General features: G+C 42.3%; 1 protein-coding gene across 2 annotated transcripts in view; it reads left to right on the forward strand.

The window, feature by feature from the left end:
- Positions 1–20,703, forward strand: part of ROBO1 (roundabout guidance receptor 1) — a 434,587-nt gene that overhangs the window by 403,271 nt on the left and 10,613 nt on the right. For both annotated transcript variants that reach the window (XM_075542455.1, XM_075542454.1), the window contains 4 exons: positions 857–1,105; positions 9,365–9,771; positions 14,995–15,147; positions 19,419–19,727. In XM_075542455.1, coding sequence (XP_075398570.1) covers positions 857–1,105; positions 9,365–9,771; positions 14,995–15,147; positions 19,419–19,727 — 1,118 coding nt within the window. The remainder of the gene's footprint in view (positions 1–856; positions 1,106–9,364; positions 9,772–14,994; positions 15,148–19,418; positions 19,728–20,703) is intronic.

A 20,703-nucleotide genomic window follows, 5' to 3' on the forward strand; every position in this document is an offset into this window, starting at 1 on the left:
CCTTCATGTAGCTCCTTCTTAAAAACAAACTCACTGCCATTGAATCAATGCTGACTCCCAGCAACCATATAAGACATCATAGAACTACACCTCCCCTCACCCACCCCCCACAACCAAATGCATTTCCGAGGCTGAAACTCTGTTTGGATGTAGGCAGCCCTGTCTTTCTGCTGTGGAGCTGCTGGTGGTTTCAAACTGCTCACCTTGCAGTTAGCAGCCCACCAGGTAACCACTACACCACCAGGGCTCGCTCTCCTTCTTGAAGGGTTTTACAGAAGGTATTTTTCTCTGTCTACTCCTCAACCTTAAATCATATGTAACACCATCCTGAGCCTTCCTGTCGAGAGCGTGCCAGGTTGGAAGGATAAAGTGTGGAATACCTGTGAGAAGTGTCGGCCATCGGCCAGTCCGTGACTCCAGGGGTGCAAAGTCGAAGTGAGCTCCCTGGGGTTTTGAAAGCTGTGACTTGCAAAGCGCATCACCAGCGCTGTCTACTGAGGGTCCTCTGGCTGGGTTTGAACCAGCAGCTTTTTAGCTAGGAGGTAAGCATTTAGCAGTTACTGCTACATTCAGGAAGTACTAAGTAAAAATATATTGAATGAATTTCGTTAGAGCATGTTTTCTCAGAGTCTGTCACATACTGATGTGCATTCAAATATCTCAGGAATAGCCAGGTGGGTAGTAATTTACAGACCTCTGTGACGATCAACCTCCCCCCATCAACAAGGCTTCCTCGACGTTGCCTAGAACAGCACACTGTTATAGGGAGTGCTCAAAGCTGACCTTGCACTTGCTGAACAAACAGTTTTTATGGTTAACTTGAACTAAGGATGCCTGTTATGATCCTTTGTTTCAGCTATGACCAAGAAGTGGCTTGCCCGGTGCCACCTGCAAGGATGTATTTGCAACAAGATGAACTAGAAGAGGAGGAAGATGAAAGAGGCCCTACCCCCCCGGTGAGAGGAGCAGCCTCTTCTCCAGCTGCTGTGTCCTATAGCCATCAGTCCACTGCTACTCTGACCCCCTCCCCACAGGAAGAACTCCAGCCCAGGTTACAAGACTGCCCGGACGAGATTGGTCACATGCAGCACCCACCGGACCGGAGGTATGTTGTGGCTGTCATTCTGGACAAACAGATTGATGCCACTGACTCGGCACTGCCCCGTGCAGTCATGCCCGCATCACCCGGGCCTCTCCCTCTAAGAGCACCAACAGTCCGCCCAGGGCCTTGGCATGTCAAGACATCGTGTTGACCAACACGGTAGATTCGTTGACCCCAATGAACTTGTTTCATAGAGCAATACACATTGCCGGTCCCTACTTAAGATCACGGCACTTGTAGGCTGGAGATCGTGTCCGACTCAGTGCTGGTACACTCCTCATAACTTTATTTTGTAGTTTACTTTTCCCTTTGACTGGAAAAGTTGCCTCTTTGGTTGGGAAGTGTATTTTCTACTTGGTTTTAAAAATTAAGCCACACAGTGATATATATTTAATCACAACTGTAGTGACACAGAAGAGTGGATTTGGTATATTCATTTTGTGTTGGTTAGTGATGTATAATATATAGACTAGAAAATTTGAAAACATAACCCACACATAATTCATCAGTAAGCTACCCCAAGGGTTTCCAACCTAATCTCTCAACCAAAATAAATACTTGTTTTTGTTACATACAATTACTTCACTTGTCATTTCTATCACACAGAAGCTATTACTGTATTGTGTGTGCTCTTCCTTGGTTGTCGATGATCTTATTGGGTCTTATTGCCTTTGACAGATTACATTACGTATAGATATTGCTATATTATTTCTACTATCACTTGAAATAGATTATATTAAAATGCCCCAGAAGATTTTTCTTCAGTTTTCTTGAATGGGTAACCATTTCTGGCTTCGACTGCTTCCGTTTCCCCTCGCCCCTGCCTTATCCTTAGATTAAAATACAATTTTCAATGTTTCATTAGCCTTGCTCTCATTAAAAAATTAAAGTCGTGTGTTGTAAAATGAAAGGAAGAAGAGACCCCTCTTTTATGTCTTGGTTATACGTGGCAGGGGGAGGTTGGCATGCCCTCTATTGAAACTCGTGTTAGCCTGTGGAATCCCACGAGGACTGAGAACAAATTACCATGTCCATCTCTGCTATGCTTATTTGAAGCAAATGACCTGATCTTGGACTTAGCAAAATAAAGGCTGAGAGCTACTCTTTTTATTCCCTGAAATTTTGTCACAGTGTTTCCCTGCACTACAGAGGCTGTCCTATAAATATCTGCTTTCAGTCCAGTCTCTGCTTTTATTGCCTCAACCCTGTTTTATTCCTCTCGAACTTCCTCAAAATCGTCAACAAACCCCTCATTTGGCTTTCATGGAATCTGTTCTTTCCCTCCTGCTGTTCTCTGCTTCGTCTTCGAATTGCCGTGTTCTCCTCTCTTACTCCACGGTCTCGTTTAGCGACTACCGTCTTCCTCGCGCCCAGCGCGATCCTGGCCAGCTCCTGTATGACTCCTGGCAGTTTGCTTCCAGCCCTTGCCTGAAAGTAGCCAGGAATGGTCAGATCCAAAGGCTTCTCAGTCCCATCGCATCTCTTTGGGTAGATGGATTTTTTTTAGTTGGAGGATCAGATGAGATAAAAGCCATATGATATCTGAAACAGAGTAGGTAGTCAACATTAGCTCCCCACTGTCTTCGCCTGTGTACGTTCACTCCATTTCTTATGTCGAGTATCGTTTATATTCTGATTATTTAGGGAGCTCACACCATTTTCCCTTGTACCATGATGATGGTTTTCACGTACATATCTCAGTTTCTGCATGTCCCAAATCAATTTTTTGCCTGTCAAACTTGCCTCTTCACCTCCTTTCTTGGTTTCTCTTGTTTCTCACGACCCACTACCATGTAAATATCCAACAGTTTCAAAATGAGAGAAATCAAAATCACACTCAAATATCTCATTTGTTTCACTTCTTCCACCTACCAAATTAAATTATTGACTAAGTTCGTTCAATTCTCATTTCAGGGCATCTCTCGGTTTTATTTCATTTCCATTCCTATGGCTGCTATGGCAAGCCTCTGTCCCTCTCTCATGAAGTACTGCTATATGTTTGAATCGATTTCCAATTTTCTTCTCCCTCCCTTTTCCTGTTCACGCTCCACAGAGTCTCCCATTATCCTTTTGTCCACACCAGTCTGATGATGTCACTCCGCATTCAGAGGCGTGGGGCCTCCCTTGCTCAGAGTCAAGTCTTATCATTTAGGCCAAAATCCAAAGCCTTTGACAGTCAACCCCTGGTACCTGGTTCTTTCTTCCCGATTCTCCTTGCCCGACGACATACCTTCTCTTCTAACTAGACTGTGTTAGATTTCCTGACATGGTCTTCAACAGGAGTTCACTTTGATTGCCTGGCAATCACTTCTCTTTCTAAGCCACGTCTCAAACTCTACCCTCCTCCTCTGTGATGGTTTCTTCCGGTTGCAAGGCACAAAATGAGTAATCTGAATTCCTCACCGGGGTCTGTTCCCATGTTTGCCTGCACACCGATCAGTTTTCATACTGTAGTCACATTTCAGTTGTAGATTTGTATTAGTTTCCCTATGAAGGTGTGTTTGTGGAGGAGTGGACTAACGGAAGCTGGGAGCTGCAAGGTCAACTGGTCGAATACCAGAAGCCCTCTGTGAGAGAAAGATGAGCCTATCGGTTCCTGTAAAGATTTAAAGTTCTGGAAACCAAAGTTCCAGGAAAGCAGAGCCCTGCCTTACTCGGGCCCTGGAGTTGCAGGGGTCCTTTCAGGAGGCTGATGATGAATGAAGTCTGATCATACAGGAGAACTGGGAGTTGACCTCCCCCTGCTGTGCTAGGGAGGTGGGACCTGCATGAGTGTAAGGTGAACATATATCATTGGGACATACAATGGATGCCGGGACCCATAATAATTCAGTTAGACGGCATTGTGTCCTTTGTGAAAGACTGCATTCTTAGTGTCGACAGGTATTTGTAATTTCGTAACCAGGATTGTTGCTGGAAACAGCACTGAGGGTTAATAAAAAGAATATGGGAATCCATTTAAAAGATTAATATGGCTACTTCATTTCATGAAAGATGAAGGTGTAATGTACACATATACTATAGAATTTTTTTAAATTTATGTATCTGTGCCAGTGATCTATGTATCTCATCAACAACAATCACTCCCCCACCTCAGTAGAGATCCTCTCAGTCTTTCATCTCGACATGCTCTGACATGGCTTTGGATTTATGATACGCCGGTATGATTTTATAATGCACACTTTTTGCTTGAACGGTGTGTTTGTCATTCTAATGTATTATAGAGATGTTTGCATTAGATGTGTACTGTAATTTATTCACCTAATTCTCAAGTGTTAGACATTCAAGTTGTTGTTTCTACTTACCTTGCCTCTATATTTTCACTTAAGCCCTTGACTGAAACCACTTCCCAAAGCCCTGCCGCACCAGAGATGATTTGTTTCTTATCATCATGCCACGCCCCTAATCATGGAATCATTAGAGATAGAAAGCCTTTCTCCACAGATCTCAAGCCACAGCTTCAGGCCATAGAGCCATGTACGTGTTCCTGCATATCTTTACGCCCAGCTTTCACTCAGCGTGATACAAAGATCTTCAGCCATAGAGGCACGCTGCTAGCTCTGACAGCCATTTTCTTTCAGCATCACACTAATGGTCCCCTCAGTGGGCGTGTTGCCCTTACTCAGTGTAATCTCTTCTGCTGAAGACCGAGCAGGGGCAGCTTCCGAAAATGCAATTCTGATCACGTCTGCCCATTGCTTAACCTCTCTCAATGGCTTTCCATTGCCCTTAGACTGAAGGTGCGGTGACTTAATGTATCAATCCCAGGCTTTTCTATTTTGACCCCTTTGTCCCTTGGCAGTCCCTTCCTCCCTAGCTGGGCTGTCTTTGCCAGCTTTCTTCCCGTTGGTAGGATGGACAGTCCTCGTATGTACTCCCTCGTCTTTCTGGAACACTCGTGCTGCTATTACCGTGGGGCCAGCTCTCACGCTGGCTGCCCCACGGATGACAGAATAAAACGCTGCCTGGTCTCCCGCCACCATCACGATCACGGGCACGCTTGAGTTCCTCATTGCCCTCTCACCTGGCCGGCAGATCCTCCAGCACTCTACCTGACCGTATTCTGATATGGTCGACAGTGTTTTCTTTGGTTCATGTTCAGAAGTTTACCAGACCTCTCCTTCCTCATCTGTCTTCATGTGGAAGTTCTGCTGAAAACGGTCCACGCTGGGTGACTAACTGCTGATGAAATATTGGTAGCTTCGCGTCCAGCATCATGGCAACCCACAACCGCTGCAAGATGACAAACGGACAGATAGGTGGGGCCCCTCTCCCTTTGGGTTCTAGTGCCGTTGCATCCATTTGGAAGTGCGTTGCAGGCACTCTCTGCAGACCCTTTCTCTGGTGCCCTAACCCTAGGAAAGGACCTAATTCTGTGGGTTCCCACAACACACCACTCTCATGCTGGCTCATTAACCCTGCACTCTCGTTTGACATCTAACAAAGCGTCTCCTCCCCAAACCACATCAGGAAAAGGCTGTGTTGCTGAATTTCTGGCAAGTACCTGAGCCCTGTTTTTAAAACTGCTTAGCAAGCTTTTCCAAGGCTTAGAAACCTAAAGCAGCCACTTTATTGGGGTTACAAGTACTAGTCAGGAATTCTGAAAGGATTTAGCTCCATGATTCATCTCTGATTTGTTTGGCTTCAACTAGACTGTTTGGGATGGAAGATTCCTTTTCAAGTTTGCTGCTTAACTCTATGCTTGACTCCTCCGTTTGCTCTCACTTTCTGCCTCAAGTCTCCTCCTACAGGGTGTCAGCTGAACTTCTTTTACAATAGCGGGAGATAGGTGGGGAGGAAGTGGGTCACACTCAGATGGCCACGCCCGTGCTTCTGCTATATTCTCAGTCCAAGCAGTGACAGAGGCTACCCAGGTTCGACAGGGTGTAAAATCCTTTATTTGATGGACCAGGGACAAAGTTCCCATTCAGAAGACCATTTTAGATCGGGGAAATTGCTATGGGCATCTTTGCGAAATACAGCCCAGCAAATCTGATACATAAGAAGTGGCTTCAAAGTGGAAAAATTCTACTATCTTTGAATTCCATTTTCCCACCAACTTTATAAGCCTTGCAACTGAATCCTTACATATCTTAAAAGATAAAGCATTTTGAGCCACTGTTACAGGTGATCGGTTGGTTTGGTCTCAGAATATTATAGTCTGTGCCATGGTCAGTCAGTAGGTGCACTGTAAGTGGTCACAAATGAATGCCAGTTATTACCTTTATGGTTCTTGTTTGGGGACCCATACAAGTATAAGTAGTATCCTACATTAATAAAAAAATTACTGAACAAAAATCATTCTATAATACTTGTATAGCAATATTTGATTTGTAAATATTTGCAACTTGCATTGCTGAGGAAATTACAGCTTTGACATTTTAGTGAAATTCTAGGATATCCAATTTTTATTTAAAGTGTCCAATATAGGAAAAATATTTGCTTTTTCCCAAATAGTACTTAGGAAGTAGTATAATTAAATTTATTTACACTGCTGAGATTAGGGAGATTTAAGGAAAATCTCCTGAAGAATAAATATCATTTTTCATGTCCATACTTCATTTAGTAGAATTTTACTAACATCCACATACATTGATTATAATCTTGCCGGGGAAAAAAAGAAAATAAAAAGGCAAAGCAAAATGTGACGTCTTGTCTGTATACAAACTGTAGAGTGGCTAGTTACGCAAAGTATTGAAGCTACGTCCATTTTAGAAACAAATCTCAAGGGTATATATTTAATCCCTTTTGTCTTCCACCTAGTACAGGCACCTGCTTTCATAAGTGAATGCCATTTTATCTTCCTTCCTCTGGAGCATGTTTATGAAGGCATCGTTTTTTGCAAGAGCCCAGCATGTGGTGATTCGGAGTCCGATGCGTGTACATTATTTCAGAAGACATTGAAAACCCCTCAGGGGGAAAAGTCTAGAGAGTTCGAGTTTCATTTGCAGCAAGTTCCACTTGAGTACAGCACCCTGAAATGGGGTTTTGTTTTCAAATGTGAATAGATTACATTTTTTCAAACTGTACGTGTTTATCAGACATTCCTTGGGCTTGCCTTATTTACAGATGTTTTGAATAACTTTTCCCCACTCTTCTCAATGTTCACATGCGGTGGTAGTTATTGAAAACCAGCCCTGGTTTAAAATGAAGATGTTTTTTGTTCTACAGAATATGAATCTCCAAACTCAACAATGCTAATGTCCTTTCATAGTGGAATCGGCTGTCCTGTATCCCTTTATTGATGATCAAAACAAGCCCCCCCTTGTGCTAAAAAGTCTTATATGCCTGTTTTTAAGAAAAGTTTCTCACTCAAAGCGCGAGCCCTAAGAGCCTGAATTTCCAATGAACAGAGAAGCCACAAATCATGCTGTGATCTGGCACAAAGTCCATAGCCATTCTGGGATTGCTTGTCTCCCTGGAAAAAATGAGATGTTAAAAGGAATAAAGGGTTTTCACAGGTCTAACATAAACTAAGTGTTCAATAAACCATAGCAGATATCCTCCAAAAACACATTTTTTTTCCTTGTGCAGTTTTGGATGTGCATTCTGACAAAGACTGGAAATTGACTTTTAAGTTGGTATTTTGCGGCATTCCAAATTAAACCACAGCTTTCCGCCTGCGCGCATCATAGAGTCCATGTTGGAACAGTTAGACCTCTGCTTCTCTGGACTGACTTCAGCTGTGGCATAGCCCTCATTGTTCCTTTAGTGCCTTATGCAAATGCATAAAAGCCACCCAAAAAGAAAAGTCGTCAATTATAGTGAAGGGCCCTCGATGTAATCACAGCAGTCATAAAAAAAAAAAGGTAACATGAGTCATGTTTTATCATTACTCTCTGGATCTAAAACGTGCTAGTTGTGGGAACTTCAGTGGGGTCCTTACCTCTTCCGAATTCCGTACCATGTCTGTGAAATAGGAGTCAAAGAGCTCACTTCATGAGTTGTTAGCGTTGTGAAATATACTGGACTACAAAGCAGGTGCGCAAGACAGTAATGAGAATATTCTTACAGTCCTGTGTAATGCTTGGCAGTTGTGTTCATGGAAACAGTTCAAGTCTCTCGTTTCCTTAGGATGAACCCACAAAGGATTTTTTCCCCCTTGAACAACCATCATGTCTACCCTAAAAAATCCCAAAAAACGCCTGTGCTGTGTGGATCTCCTATGCCCTTTCTACAGGAGGTCTCTTAAGTTAGATCCTGACCAGATCCCTTGCTTTTTGTTGTTGTTTGCTCTGAAAATAGCCCCGTGCCTCTGGCCATCCATCTGGAGTAAGAGGACATAGCTGCTCTGCACACCGCTTCCCCCTCCTTTTCCAGGAGCATCCCTGAAGTGCTAAGGGACCAAAGAGTAAAAACAAACAACTAGCTTCTTGGTTAGCCTGATGGACTATTCTATCTTGTTTTCCCCATTGAGAATTCTAACAGTGGAAGATGGGCTTGGTTCCAGTTTGACCCAACACTGATGCCGGCCTCCCTCCGGGGCGGTATTGTGAAGCATTTGTAGTCCTGGAATGTCGTAACCCCATCTGCGCGTGTACCGCAAGCCCATTACTGCCGCACGCACAAGCCCATTACTGCCGCACGCACCTCTCTATTCTCGCCAACCTGTGGCTTTCCAGGCAGATGCGCACCTGGTCTTTCTCTCTCTTCAAATTGATTGCTCACTCTGAAACCATCTATGGCGGTTGCTAGCCGATAGTCCCAATTATGTCATCTCTTTAACCTTGTTCCGCGAGCACAGGGACTGCTTAGCAAGTCCTCTTGCTAGGCTATCTTTCTAGTAGAAACTACAGTTTAGCTTCCTTTTTTATTAAGGACACTCATCAGATTTAGTTTTTCTCTTGGCATTCTCCTCCTTCGGGAATAACTGCTTAGCCAGTATTTTTTTTTTCTCACTGTGTTTCCAAAAAAGAATCATCTCTTCCCTATGTCAACAGAGAAGAGCGTCTACATGAGGAAACATAAGCTGTAGACAGTGTTCAGCACAAGGCTATCAAACGTAAACCAACAGGTAACCTAGCCGCTGATTTTCAGTTTTTTCCTCCCATTTCTTTTAATCCCAACGAACAAACAAACTCAGGTCTAGTGTCACTGCACTCTGGCACATTGCTTGGCTTTTCTCTTTTGGTTTTGTGTTTACTTTGAACCCATGACCTTAGCCGGACCAAGGACCCAACCCAGCCCTGGGTCAGGGGGCGTCCTTGGCTCGCGCTTGCTGTGTCCGCTGAGCCAGGTGCCTGTTTGCACTTCCTCCCACAGAAGGCAGCCCGTGAGCCCCCCGCCGCCCCCGCGGCCCATCTCCCCACCGCACACCTACGGCTACATCTCCGGACCCCTGGTCTCCGACATGGACACGGACGCGCCGGAAGAGGAGGAGGACGAAGCGGACCTGGAAGTGGCCAAGATGCAAACCCGAAGGCTTTTGTTGCGTGGGCTGGAGCAGACCCCCGCCTCCAGCGTGGGCGACCTGGAGAGCTCCGTCACGGGCTCCATGATCAATGGCTGGGGCTCAGCCTCCGAAGAGGACAACATTTCCAGCGGCCGCTCCAGCGTCAGCTCGTCCGACGGCTCCTTTTTCACCGACGCCGACTTCGCCCAGGCGGTGGCCGCGGCCGCAGAGTACGCGGGCCTGAAAGTGGCCCGGCGACAGATGCAGGATGCTGCGGGTAAGTCGTGGAAATGGTGGTGCGGGGACGTGCCAGCCACGGAGCCTCTCCTCCGGGCTGGTGCCGTTTGAAAGGTATCTCGCAGGCTTTGTCGTGAGTTTGCTCCCTCCGGAGACCGCGGTCCAGGAATACCACCTCCTTTCATTCGTTCCTCAGTCTTGCCAAGGGTTTATTAACTCTTGGTTGTATTCAATCAATCCTCTGCCAAGGGAGCGATGGGAACCGACCTGGAAATGAGAAAGAGAAATGCAAAGATGCTGTGTTCCCCTTCGTGGATGTAAGCCTAGGTTTGCATCCAGAGAGTCGCCATATTAAACTGTAAACCAAAACCCACCGCCACCGAGTCAATTCCAGCTCATAGCAACCCTTTAGGAAAGGGTAGAGCTGCGGCTGTGGGGTTCTGAGACTGACTCTCCCGGGGCACATGAAAAGCCTTTCGCCTACAGAGAGGCTGGGCGTGTTAGCAGCCCAGCCTGCAACCACCGCAACCACCTGGCGCCTTCTGAACCTGTTGTCTGGTGGGGTTTTTTTAAGTTGAAAGCTATCAAAAGATGATTCATTGTGGTGTGGATCCCTAATTCCATTTAACTAAAGTCTGTAAGAGAACTACATAACTATCCAGGTGTAGGTCAGTCAAGCACCAGAAAACGATCCATTTCTCCCCAACCCCATTCTCTTGATGCCCGTATTAGAGTATGTATGAAATTAATAGGGAAGATGTAAGATGCTGATCAGTCACGGAACTGCTAACTGAAAGGCTGGTGATTCAAACCTCAGGAAAAAGGCCTAGAAATTGACTTCTATAAAGATTTCAGCCTTAGAAAACCCCATGGGGCAGATTGTGTTGTCCTGCAATGGCTTCACAGAACCCACAGGCAAAATTCATGACCCAAGAGTTTTTTCAGGAAGTTAACAAGTTGTACTGCCGATGAGGAATGCTGAGGGTTGAGCTGCCGATCAGGATGCGTTACACAGTCCTTTTGGGTCTGCTAATAAACGCAAGCGGCGTAATCCTCCACTTGCTATGCCAGAAACCAAAGGCATTCATCTGAAGCGCTGTGGGTCAGCAAGCCCAGCTCCCTGAAGTAAGTGCCCACAGGCACCCACTCTAAAAAGCCTCAGCCGAAGGCACTCAGCTCCACTTCCAACCTCCCCAGTTAAGTGCTGAGAGGCACCTGGGTTGGAGAGTCCCATTACTCTGGTCCAGCGCTGGCTCCTGCTTCTGCTGCTCCTCTGATGTCATAGCTGTCTGTCGGATCCTGAAGACACATGCCGCGTACAGCTTGAGGTGGTACTGCTTCTCAGAGGGCTCACGTTATATGCAGCAGGATGGCACTCCAGTGTATCCTGTCAGACTCTGGCTGGAAGAGCCTCATTGAATAATTCATAGCCCTGAGAATTGAAATGCAACTCTAAGGTATCCTTATGTATATGTAACAACAGTGTTTCACTAAGCATATGTTTTCGAGCATAAATGGTCACTACCTATAGTAGATATTTTAATATTAAAACTCTAGAGAGCAAGCTAATCCGCATACTTGCATCTCCCCTTTACATTGCCAATAGCCCACTTTCAGGTGCCACATGTCTACCTCATGTTCTAACCCATTTTTATGTGTCTTCTCCTCATGATTCTTATTAGTAAATAGTATGAGAAGATTGTATGTTAAATTTGAAGCACATTTATTGTATGATATCCATTTCTGCAGAATTAACATATTTATAATATTGTCTTTTATACATGCATACATTTCTGCTAACCATAAAGAATAATATAAGAATATATATCAGAGAAAGAAATGGTATACTAAAAATCAATACTTCTATTTTATTTTTTTTCTTAATTTACCCTCATACTGGAAGTTTTCTACATTCTTCTTATAGATTAGATTACTCATTACTTTTGTTAGTATAGAATGTATTCAAGGAGAATTTAACTCTCATTACAAATAAAGCCATTTCTGTATATTATTTACTAAGAGTGTATTGCAAGGAAGAATAACAGCTTTCAAATTATTTTTCAGAAGGTATTAGAATGTACACTCTATTATAAAATGCATATTTCAGTCAGGCCTACAGTGTGTAAAATTCAACCCAAACCTTTTTATTTATTTATTTTTGGACAGTTGCTATGTGCAATGAAATAGCTATTTAATCTTAAATCTCTTTTTCAATAAATAAATAACATTTAACTTTATGTATAGTTTTTGTTTCGCCTTGTTTGATAATCTGTTTAAAAAATAAAACAAGGAAGTGAAATTAAGCATCTCGAAGTACTGCTTTTAGAGTACATTAGGGTGTGTTTTAGTTCATTAAATCAATGAAACATAGAAATAAAGTTGAAAATAATTCTGTAAATGACCTTGTGCCTCAGGCTCTAGGATCAGTGGATGGCCCAGTCCCAGCCCTAATTCTCTATTGTCATGGATATGTAACTTTAATTGTAATAGTTTCCATTGTGGCTAAAGAGATTTGGGGGTAATATTTTATTTTATTGTAATTTAGGAGCACTCCAGGTTTTCGTGGGCTCATAATTCTAATGAACTAAACACACCTTGGCCTCTCTCTATGAAATTGTTCTTTGCAGGAAAAGGCACCGCTCATCATGTGACTGCAGTTCATGTGAATGAACCGTCTCATTGCTTCTCACGTGGCTGCATCGATGTCTATTATTTAAAAATGCTTCAGTTAGTATCATCACAATAGGTGACTTCTCCTATGTACAGCCCAAACCCATGTTATGTAGGTCTATATGAGTTTCCCATGGTACCGCAGTAAAGTTCGGCATCTGCAGCTATGGAATTTGTAGAAACCCAGTCAGCGAAAGTGTAGCTTAGGCTCACTCAATCATGATCGTGACAGTGCACTAAATATGTGGTGCCGATTGTAAGACAATGTTATGTAATGGCAGAAGAGAATTTTTGTTAGCTTTGAAATATGCACTGTCTGCCACCAATACCTGGGGCATATTGTCCTTCAAAAAAACATAGCAACAACAAAAATGATACCTCTGCTACCACCAAAACCCAAAAGACATATTGTTTTGAGAGTCCTAAGGCTCCGATTAGAGTGTTGAGCAAAATCAAATTGACTATAGGGTTGCATAGCAGTTAATACGATTGCAACAAGTCAAACATTTGTAAACATTTCAAAAGTGTGATGTATTTACAACAGAGGGGGAAGAGGGGCCGCCGAGGCTGCATGTCTACAACCAAACACCTAAAGGTTTCTTGGTTTGGAGTTCTAGGGTCCTGGTTTTATGGGACATCCTAGTTCATTTGCCCATTAACATGATTTATGCTCCTGTTTTACCTCTTTGAGTTTGTTGTGTAGTGCCAGGAATCTTAAAGCTCGTTAGCATTTGTCTAAAGTGCAGTCATTGATAGTCATTCTCATGAAAGAAGGAGTATCAGGAATTGAGGGAGGGGATGAAAATGCATGGGTAATTGCCTCCACATTTGTCTAAAGTGCAATCATTGATGGTCAGTCTCATGAAGTCACTCCTACTTAAGAAAGAAGGAGTATCAGGAATTGAGGGAGGGGATGAAAATGCATGGGTAATTGCCTCCAAGGACAACTGCCTCCTTTATCATGAGACCTAAAGAACTTGATGGTGCCCAGCTCCCATTAGTGAGTGTTTTGACGCTGTAGATGAATCCTGATCGAAAGGGGGGAAAATGTATGACAGAATCTAAATTTGTCATGACATCTAGATCTTCTAGAGCCGTGGAGACACATGAAGCTCTGAAATGATTGTCTTGTGGCCATCTTAAAGCTTCAAACCAAAACTATCCCCTGCAGCATGCTTGCAACCAAGCAATCATTTTGCTTGGCTACTAAAAAATACTTGCCCAGGCACCTGTGTTGTTTTAAAATCTGTCTATGTGCGATCAAATTGATGACAGCACCTCAAAAGCTCTGATAGGGACTTTAGGGTATCGTGAATTTGTGGGAATGATGGTGGATTGACTCAAAATAGGAGGCAAAACTGGTGACACAACGTGAAGACTGTAAATCAATGTCACTGTATTGCACATGCAGAGGCAATTGAATCGGTGTGTGTCCTGCTGAATATACAACAAAAACAACAACTATGCACATATTTTAAAACTCCACCAGAAGGCTCCTCCAGTCTTCATCAAGTAAATATTTTGAGAGTGAGAATCCGTGAAAGTCATTTGGGGCCAGCTCCTGTCTTTGAACTAGATCCATTTTCAGCTACTTGGAAGAGATGATCCCTATTAAGTAGTAGTAAGCACTGAGCATCTGACTTCAAACGATGGCATAAGTGTGTGCTTACTTAAAATGAGGGACACACCTAGTCTTCTTCACGTTTAGAACATGAGTGTCTCAGAGGACTGGCTATTTTTCACGAGAAAGCAGTAACACACTATGCACAAACACTGTGCAAAAATATAGCTCATAGTTCAGTTTAAGAATAACAGTTTAGTGAAGCTAATTGCAAAACTAAGTGGACTGTTTGTTAGTAGCAGATATCGTGAACTTTGAGCAGAATGCAAGTCCAGGTTTCTCCCACTTTTTGACAGTTGGTTTTACATCACTGGGCTTATATGAATGACCTCTGTTGGTACATGTTTTCACCAACAGAAAGAAACCCAAAGGGGACTTTAGCTTTTAGCCAAAAAGGGCAGCACGCATACTAATGTTAGACATTTGTTTGTCAGCACACACCCGGAGCAGGGCAGGTGGCAACACCAAGCCAATTCCCTAGAGATGACACTCCGCAACCAGCCGCTAGAGCTGCATACTGTGTTTGTTTCTATGATCTGCTAGTGTCCGTTTAGGTTCTGCGAGTTATGTGGTGTGATTTGGTTGGTTGTTTTTGTGTCTGATAAGCTCAGATATTTTCCCTCCATAGAAATGAAAGGTGATTGTTTTTCCACCTTATGTCGCTTCAGCTTACAAAAGATTTCCTGGGAACTCTACCTTCCCAAAGTGGGGGAGACCCATATTCAGGTTTAAGAAATAAAGGCTGAAAATGCTGGGGCTAGCGGGGGCGGGGGGTGGTGATAAATAGAAGGTCACTCAAGAACTGGGAAAGGCTACAATTTCTCGATTATTTTCTTTCAGCGCTGAGATAGAATTGATGTGTTCACATAACAATAAAAAAAAAACCCACTAGGGTATTTTTACCTTTCGTGTTGCTCCTGTTAAAATTACAGTTCACTGATGAGCTTGCCTTTATCCCCGCCCCCCCCTCAGGCCGCCGACATTTTCACGCGTCTCAGTGCCCACGACCTACCAGCCCTGTATCTACAGACAGTAACATGAGCGCTGCCATCCTGCAGAAGGCCAGGCCGGCCAAGAAGCAAAAACACCAGCCAGGACATCTGCGCAGAGAAGCCTACACAGATGGTAAGGCCATTGAAACGGATGAAAACATCTATGAATCTTGCCTATTTGCCCTGCCTGCCTGTAACCAGACAATGTGTCCACCGACATTAAAAATTAATTGCAAGAAACCTCACATTACTTACACTAGTGGTCTACTTTCTTATCCTGTCAAGAATCTCTAGTCCTTGCAATTTCTTAGTCAGCTGATTATTTAATAAGCTGAAACAATATATACTTTTAATATTTTGAGAGGCTGTTTTACAGTTCTATATAAATAGACATTATCATTGAAGTAATGACTAACTGATGACTAAACCCCCCAAAGTGTCCGCATTTTTTCTCCTGTAAATTTTGCTTGCAAGTAGAAGATAATACGTTTTTCTTTCAGTATTGATCCGAACTACAGCAATGTGACAAAGTGTTACTGTGCGCATCAAAAGACAGATTGAATCAGCTTCATGCCTTCCCAAATGATACTGACTGGCATAGACGAGGTGTCACTTGTATTCTCCAGGGAGCATTGGGAAATAATGCAAACATTGTTATGTTTTCCAGAGAAAGCCTTTAATGAAAGAGCCTCAGGTGGCCCACCATTTATTAGCCTGCTACTGTCTTTATATATATATATATATATATTGTACAAACCAACCCAAGGGCTTTGCAGGAAATTCACGTGAGATACATTCTCTCAGACTCACCCATTTTGTCAGCTTGGCTCGAGTTTGCAATATTGGTCGGGGAAGAAGGGTGTCAGAGACACCATCCCCTACCTCCTCCTGGTCCTCTGTAACCACAATCTGATTAGGACTTTCATTACCAGTCAGCCATTTTTCAAAAAGGGCATTATTTGCCATTATCATATGAAAGCCTAATATTATAGATTGTTATCCGAGGTTACAAGGAGGGTTTTCTGAGGCACTTCTCCCTGTGATTCCAGCCACTTGACAGAAACATTTAATACAGAGCTCACAGCATGATGAGCGTAAGTCATTTTGCAATGAGTGGCTGTCCAGGCTATTATGTGTACTTTGGTCTGAATATTTTCTCTCTAACATCTATCTGGTATTAGACTACATTAAACACTGGCAGGACACGGCGCACCTGGGCCTCCTGGCTTCTGCCCAGGACTCTTTTGTCAGGGAAACTGAGCTGTCAGAATATGACCTGATTTGGAAGGGTTATTGCAGTGGCTTTGTGCGTGTTTGCTTCCGTGAAGGGACGGACAAGCACTAGGTATAAATCCTCAAACTCTACTGGCATGTTACATTTATGGGGCTCCTGTAAGGGCATTTTCTAAGTTTTATAGTTTTTTGCCAGTGTTTATTATCTAAAAGGGAGCCCTCCGAATGGAACATAACAGCAGCAACCACAGAACCAGCCAAACATCAGACCTCGATGTAAACACAGGTAGGCCGAACACACCAGGGAGAAAATCAGGCCCCGAGCTGTGTGTCGACGTTCCATCCTTTTCTTTGTAGTACCTGTGCTCAGAGGATTCGGCATTGAGTGATGATTTGGGAGAATGCTTTCGATAATGTAAACATACCAAGTTAAACAGCACAGTTTCAAATTGCTCTGCCCTCGGTAATTCGGCCCCTGCGGCCCCCCGGTCTACAGTACAGATTCATTTCAGTGTGTTCCATAATTAAGTAGAAGTTCTACATACTCCTGAATTATAACTGTGTTCATACGTGATGGTGCTCCTCGGCTATATTTGAGATTAATTTCAATGATAACCAAAAAGATGTTAAATATTTGTAAAATCAAAATGATAATTTGATGTATTCTTTGGATTTCTAATGAAATAAACAACATTATCATAATCCATACTGGAGCATAGAAGGCAGTAATTCTATTTTCTAATTCACAAAAATAGATAAGATGGAACAATCATCCAAAGTCCATTTTAAATGATTGGTTTAACTCATCTTCAGTATTTTGATAAGCAGCCATCGTTAAATTATGCTTTTTGTAGTACAGGAGAGAGGATGGGTCTTTTTACTCTCCCACAGAGTTCCAGTCCCGGAGTTTCTAGTATAATGCGCATTGCCATCGAGTCAGTGCCGTCTCATGGCAATGGAAAAGCAATTTAACTATATGTCATCCTACACTTACTTACTCATGCATAGTAATAAGTTGAAGTTAGGTAAATATTGGCAATTCTTTATAGTCCAAATAAAAGCAATATGCATACTCCTGGCAGCCGAGTTTCTGACATGGCAATAAAAGGCATTTTCTCAGAAACTGTTTTTCTCAAATTACTGTATTTCCCCCTTTTAAAGTAAATATTCAGGGACTATGTCACAAAAAACTCAAAAGAAGAAATAGTTTTACCAATTTATTAAGAAAAGTAACTGGGTAAGTAAGATAATTTAAGGAGTTACCAATTATTAATATGTGAATTAAACATATGAGTAAGACATGGAAGGATTTTTTAACTTTAGTAAGATTGCTTATGAACTATTATTGATAAATGTGATTATTGCCTATAGATTATGTATACTGAGTTCAGAATATGAGATATCATCTTAAATTTGTAGTTATTTCATAAGTTTTGTTTAAATGATTCATTTCTTTTGTAGACTTTTAAAGGGACTATATAAAGACAGATGAGAGTGACTACGTGTGAATTGATAAAGAGTAATTTGGTATGATTTTAATAATCCGTAATCCAGGACATCGGGGCTATATTTGGCTCTTTGGTAAATAGGAGACCTCAGAAACATCCAGGGAGGGCTCAGGGCAAAGCGGGGTTCTTCATGGTATAGATGGACCGACAAGCAGATTCTAATCTTTTATTATTATTTTTTAATCTTTGTATTTCACAAGTCTAACAGGTGAATGCTAGGATTAAAATATATGAATATTTATCAGTTGGCATCTTTTCGAGTGGAAGCCAAGCATAAGTGCACTCCTAGGGCCCTCTGACAGAGTCTTCTCCTCCGTCTTTTCAGCCCTTCCGTTGCATTTACATACTTGATTTAAAAACCAAATCTACATTGTTTGCTCGGCCCTAGTTTTCATAAATTATAAATTCACCACCCTCTATGGAATGATGTTATTCTGACTTGATTTATCATTAATTATTAGGTCTTGGGACTTTAAGCATTTAAATAAACAGAAGGCTAGATCCCTGTTGCGAGGTGATGCCTGTGGAATTGTCTGCATGCACACATGTTCCTAGGAGTTACTTTATGGGCAGTATACTGAGAGTTGGAAATTGTTACGTAAAGAATGATTTTATATATAATTATATAAAGGCAGAGTCCTGTCTATATTTACATGGGTATAAATGGACATATGGTTATAATATATGCCCACAGTTAACATTGTTACATCTAGATTGAGCTATTAGTGGTACAGACTGGATAACAATATTATTTATCAATGTAAGATATAGAAAATCATTACTGCTACATAATGCCTGACTTGATTTGGTGAATATAATACTTACAAGTCTCATTTATTAATATGTTAATATATAAAAAATCAAATCTAACGTTTCTCTCTAATTATCAGTCAAATGCTGTGACAATTACATATAAAATTTAGAATTCTTAAAATTACCATTGATACCGCTTTTCTTTTTTCACCATTTTTATAGATACTACCAATATAGAACTTCTGTTAATAGATTTTGTCTAGAGAGTCCAATATCCCTTAAACTTTGCTTAGAAGCTTGATGTATATAATCCTATGTTAGTGGCAGCTTGGATTCCCATTAAGCTCAGATATTTTATGATTTGATGATAATGACAAGCTGCCTGTTAATCTCTATGTACAGTACACAATATGCCACTGACCCCAGCTTCCATGACACTCTGAATTAGATGTTTCTGAACCTGGTCTTGGGTCTGTCGGCTTTAAGCCTTTCAGTACATCATGTCTTCTAACTATGCCTTTACTGTAACTCAGATAAAAGAGGATTCTCAGGACAGTACTTTAAAAGATCATGTTAAGTTCAGTCCATACCAGCTCTCTTGTTGTTTAGTTGCTTTCAAGTGTTCTAATTCATTTGAGTTCCCCGTGGGGCTGTCGGTGAGTGAGGGAAGGCTAACTCCTTGATTTGCCATTCAAACCCGTCAGCGGCTTCACTGGCGAATGAGGAAGCTATTTGCTCCCATGAAGGTTTCACAGTCTCTATGAAGCTGTATAAAGTCACCGAGGTAGAATTCACTCAGTGACGATGAGTTTTAGGGTGCCTCGCTTCACAGTTGAATATGACTCTACGGATGATCATAATACTTACTGATTGTGTGTCTGATGCTTACAGTATTTTAATGTCTTTCTAGATCTTCCACCCCCTCCAGTGCCGCCACCTGCTGTAAAGTCCCCCACTGTGCCGTCCAAGGCACAACTGGAAGTACGGCCTGGAATGGTGCCAAAGCTCCCTCCGATTGAAGCAAGAACAGACAGATCCTCAGAGAGAAAAGGAGGCAATTACAAGGGGAGAGACGTGCTGGATGGAAGACAAGCTCCTGACATGCGCACAAACCCAGGTGATCTTAGAGAAGCACAGGAACAGCAAAACGACGGGAAGGGACGAGGAAATAAGGCAGCAAAACGAGACCTCCCACCAGCAAAGACTCATCTCATCCAAGGTACTCACTTATTCAAGCAGTGTGTAAATATGCACTGACCATCTGTTCATGAGGAGCATTGCTCGGGTCACATGGCAATGGGTGGTAAGAGCAAACGATGGGCGCGCCCACGAAGGCTATGGGAATGCACTCTGAGTGTTTTCACACAGTCCTGGCAAGGGTGACAAGACTTTTCTCGTTAGGTGCTAATTGAGTAGAACTTGAAAGAAAAGCACGATATTTTTGACAAGTTAAACAAAGAAGAAAATGCCAGATGCAGGAAATAAGTTGAGAATAAATATGAGGATGTAAGTCAGCCTGTTGTGAATTCCGGTTTTCATTTGGAATGGTGAATAGGATGCTAGCATCCAGGGGCAACTAGTAAAAGTTAAAATTGAGGTTGAGGCTGGTTAAAATTGAGGAGCTAGATAGGAAAGACTTAGGACTCTGTTGTAAAGAGTTAGGCATAAAGGCAGTAGGAAACCACCAATAATTATTTAGCCTGGAAATGATAGAATCAGACCTGTGTTTTAGGAAAGTAATACACAGCACTGTATAATGAAGGAAGACACTGGAAGTAAGGACATGAAAGTAGAAATTAATCTAAAAATAAAGTAAAATGACCAATTAAAATAGTCACCTGAATGAAAGAATTAAAAAGTATTTTATCACACAGTTACTTCCCATATCTCAAGAAAGACTTGGTGATTGATTGAATGGAAAGGGGCAAACTTAAATAGTGAATTAAAAAACAAAAACAGCCATAAATTCAAGCCAGATTAAGTAGAAGGTAGAAGTTTATGGATGAAGAATATCATGGTTGATTACAGTTGGATCTTATTTGAAATTAGACTACCAGAAGCATGTTTAATTGTGGTTTGTTGACTGCTTAAAGATCTTTAAGTATGTGGAGCACAAAAAAAAATTATGAACATTGTTCAGAATGGGACTTCCAGAACGCGTCCTTCTGCTCATGTGGAACTTACACACAGACCAA

This window comes from Tenrec ecaudatus, chromosome 2 (assembly GCF_050624435.1).
Source record: "Tenrec ecaudatus isolate mTenEca1 chromosome 2, mTenEca1.hap1, whole genome shotgun sequence".
In the NCBI taxonomy this organism is placed as follows: domain Eukaryota; kingdom Metazoa; phylum Chordata; class Mammalia; order Afrosoricida; family Tenrecidae; genus Tenrec; species Tenrec ecaudatus.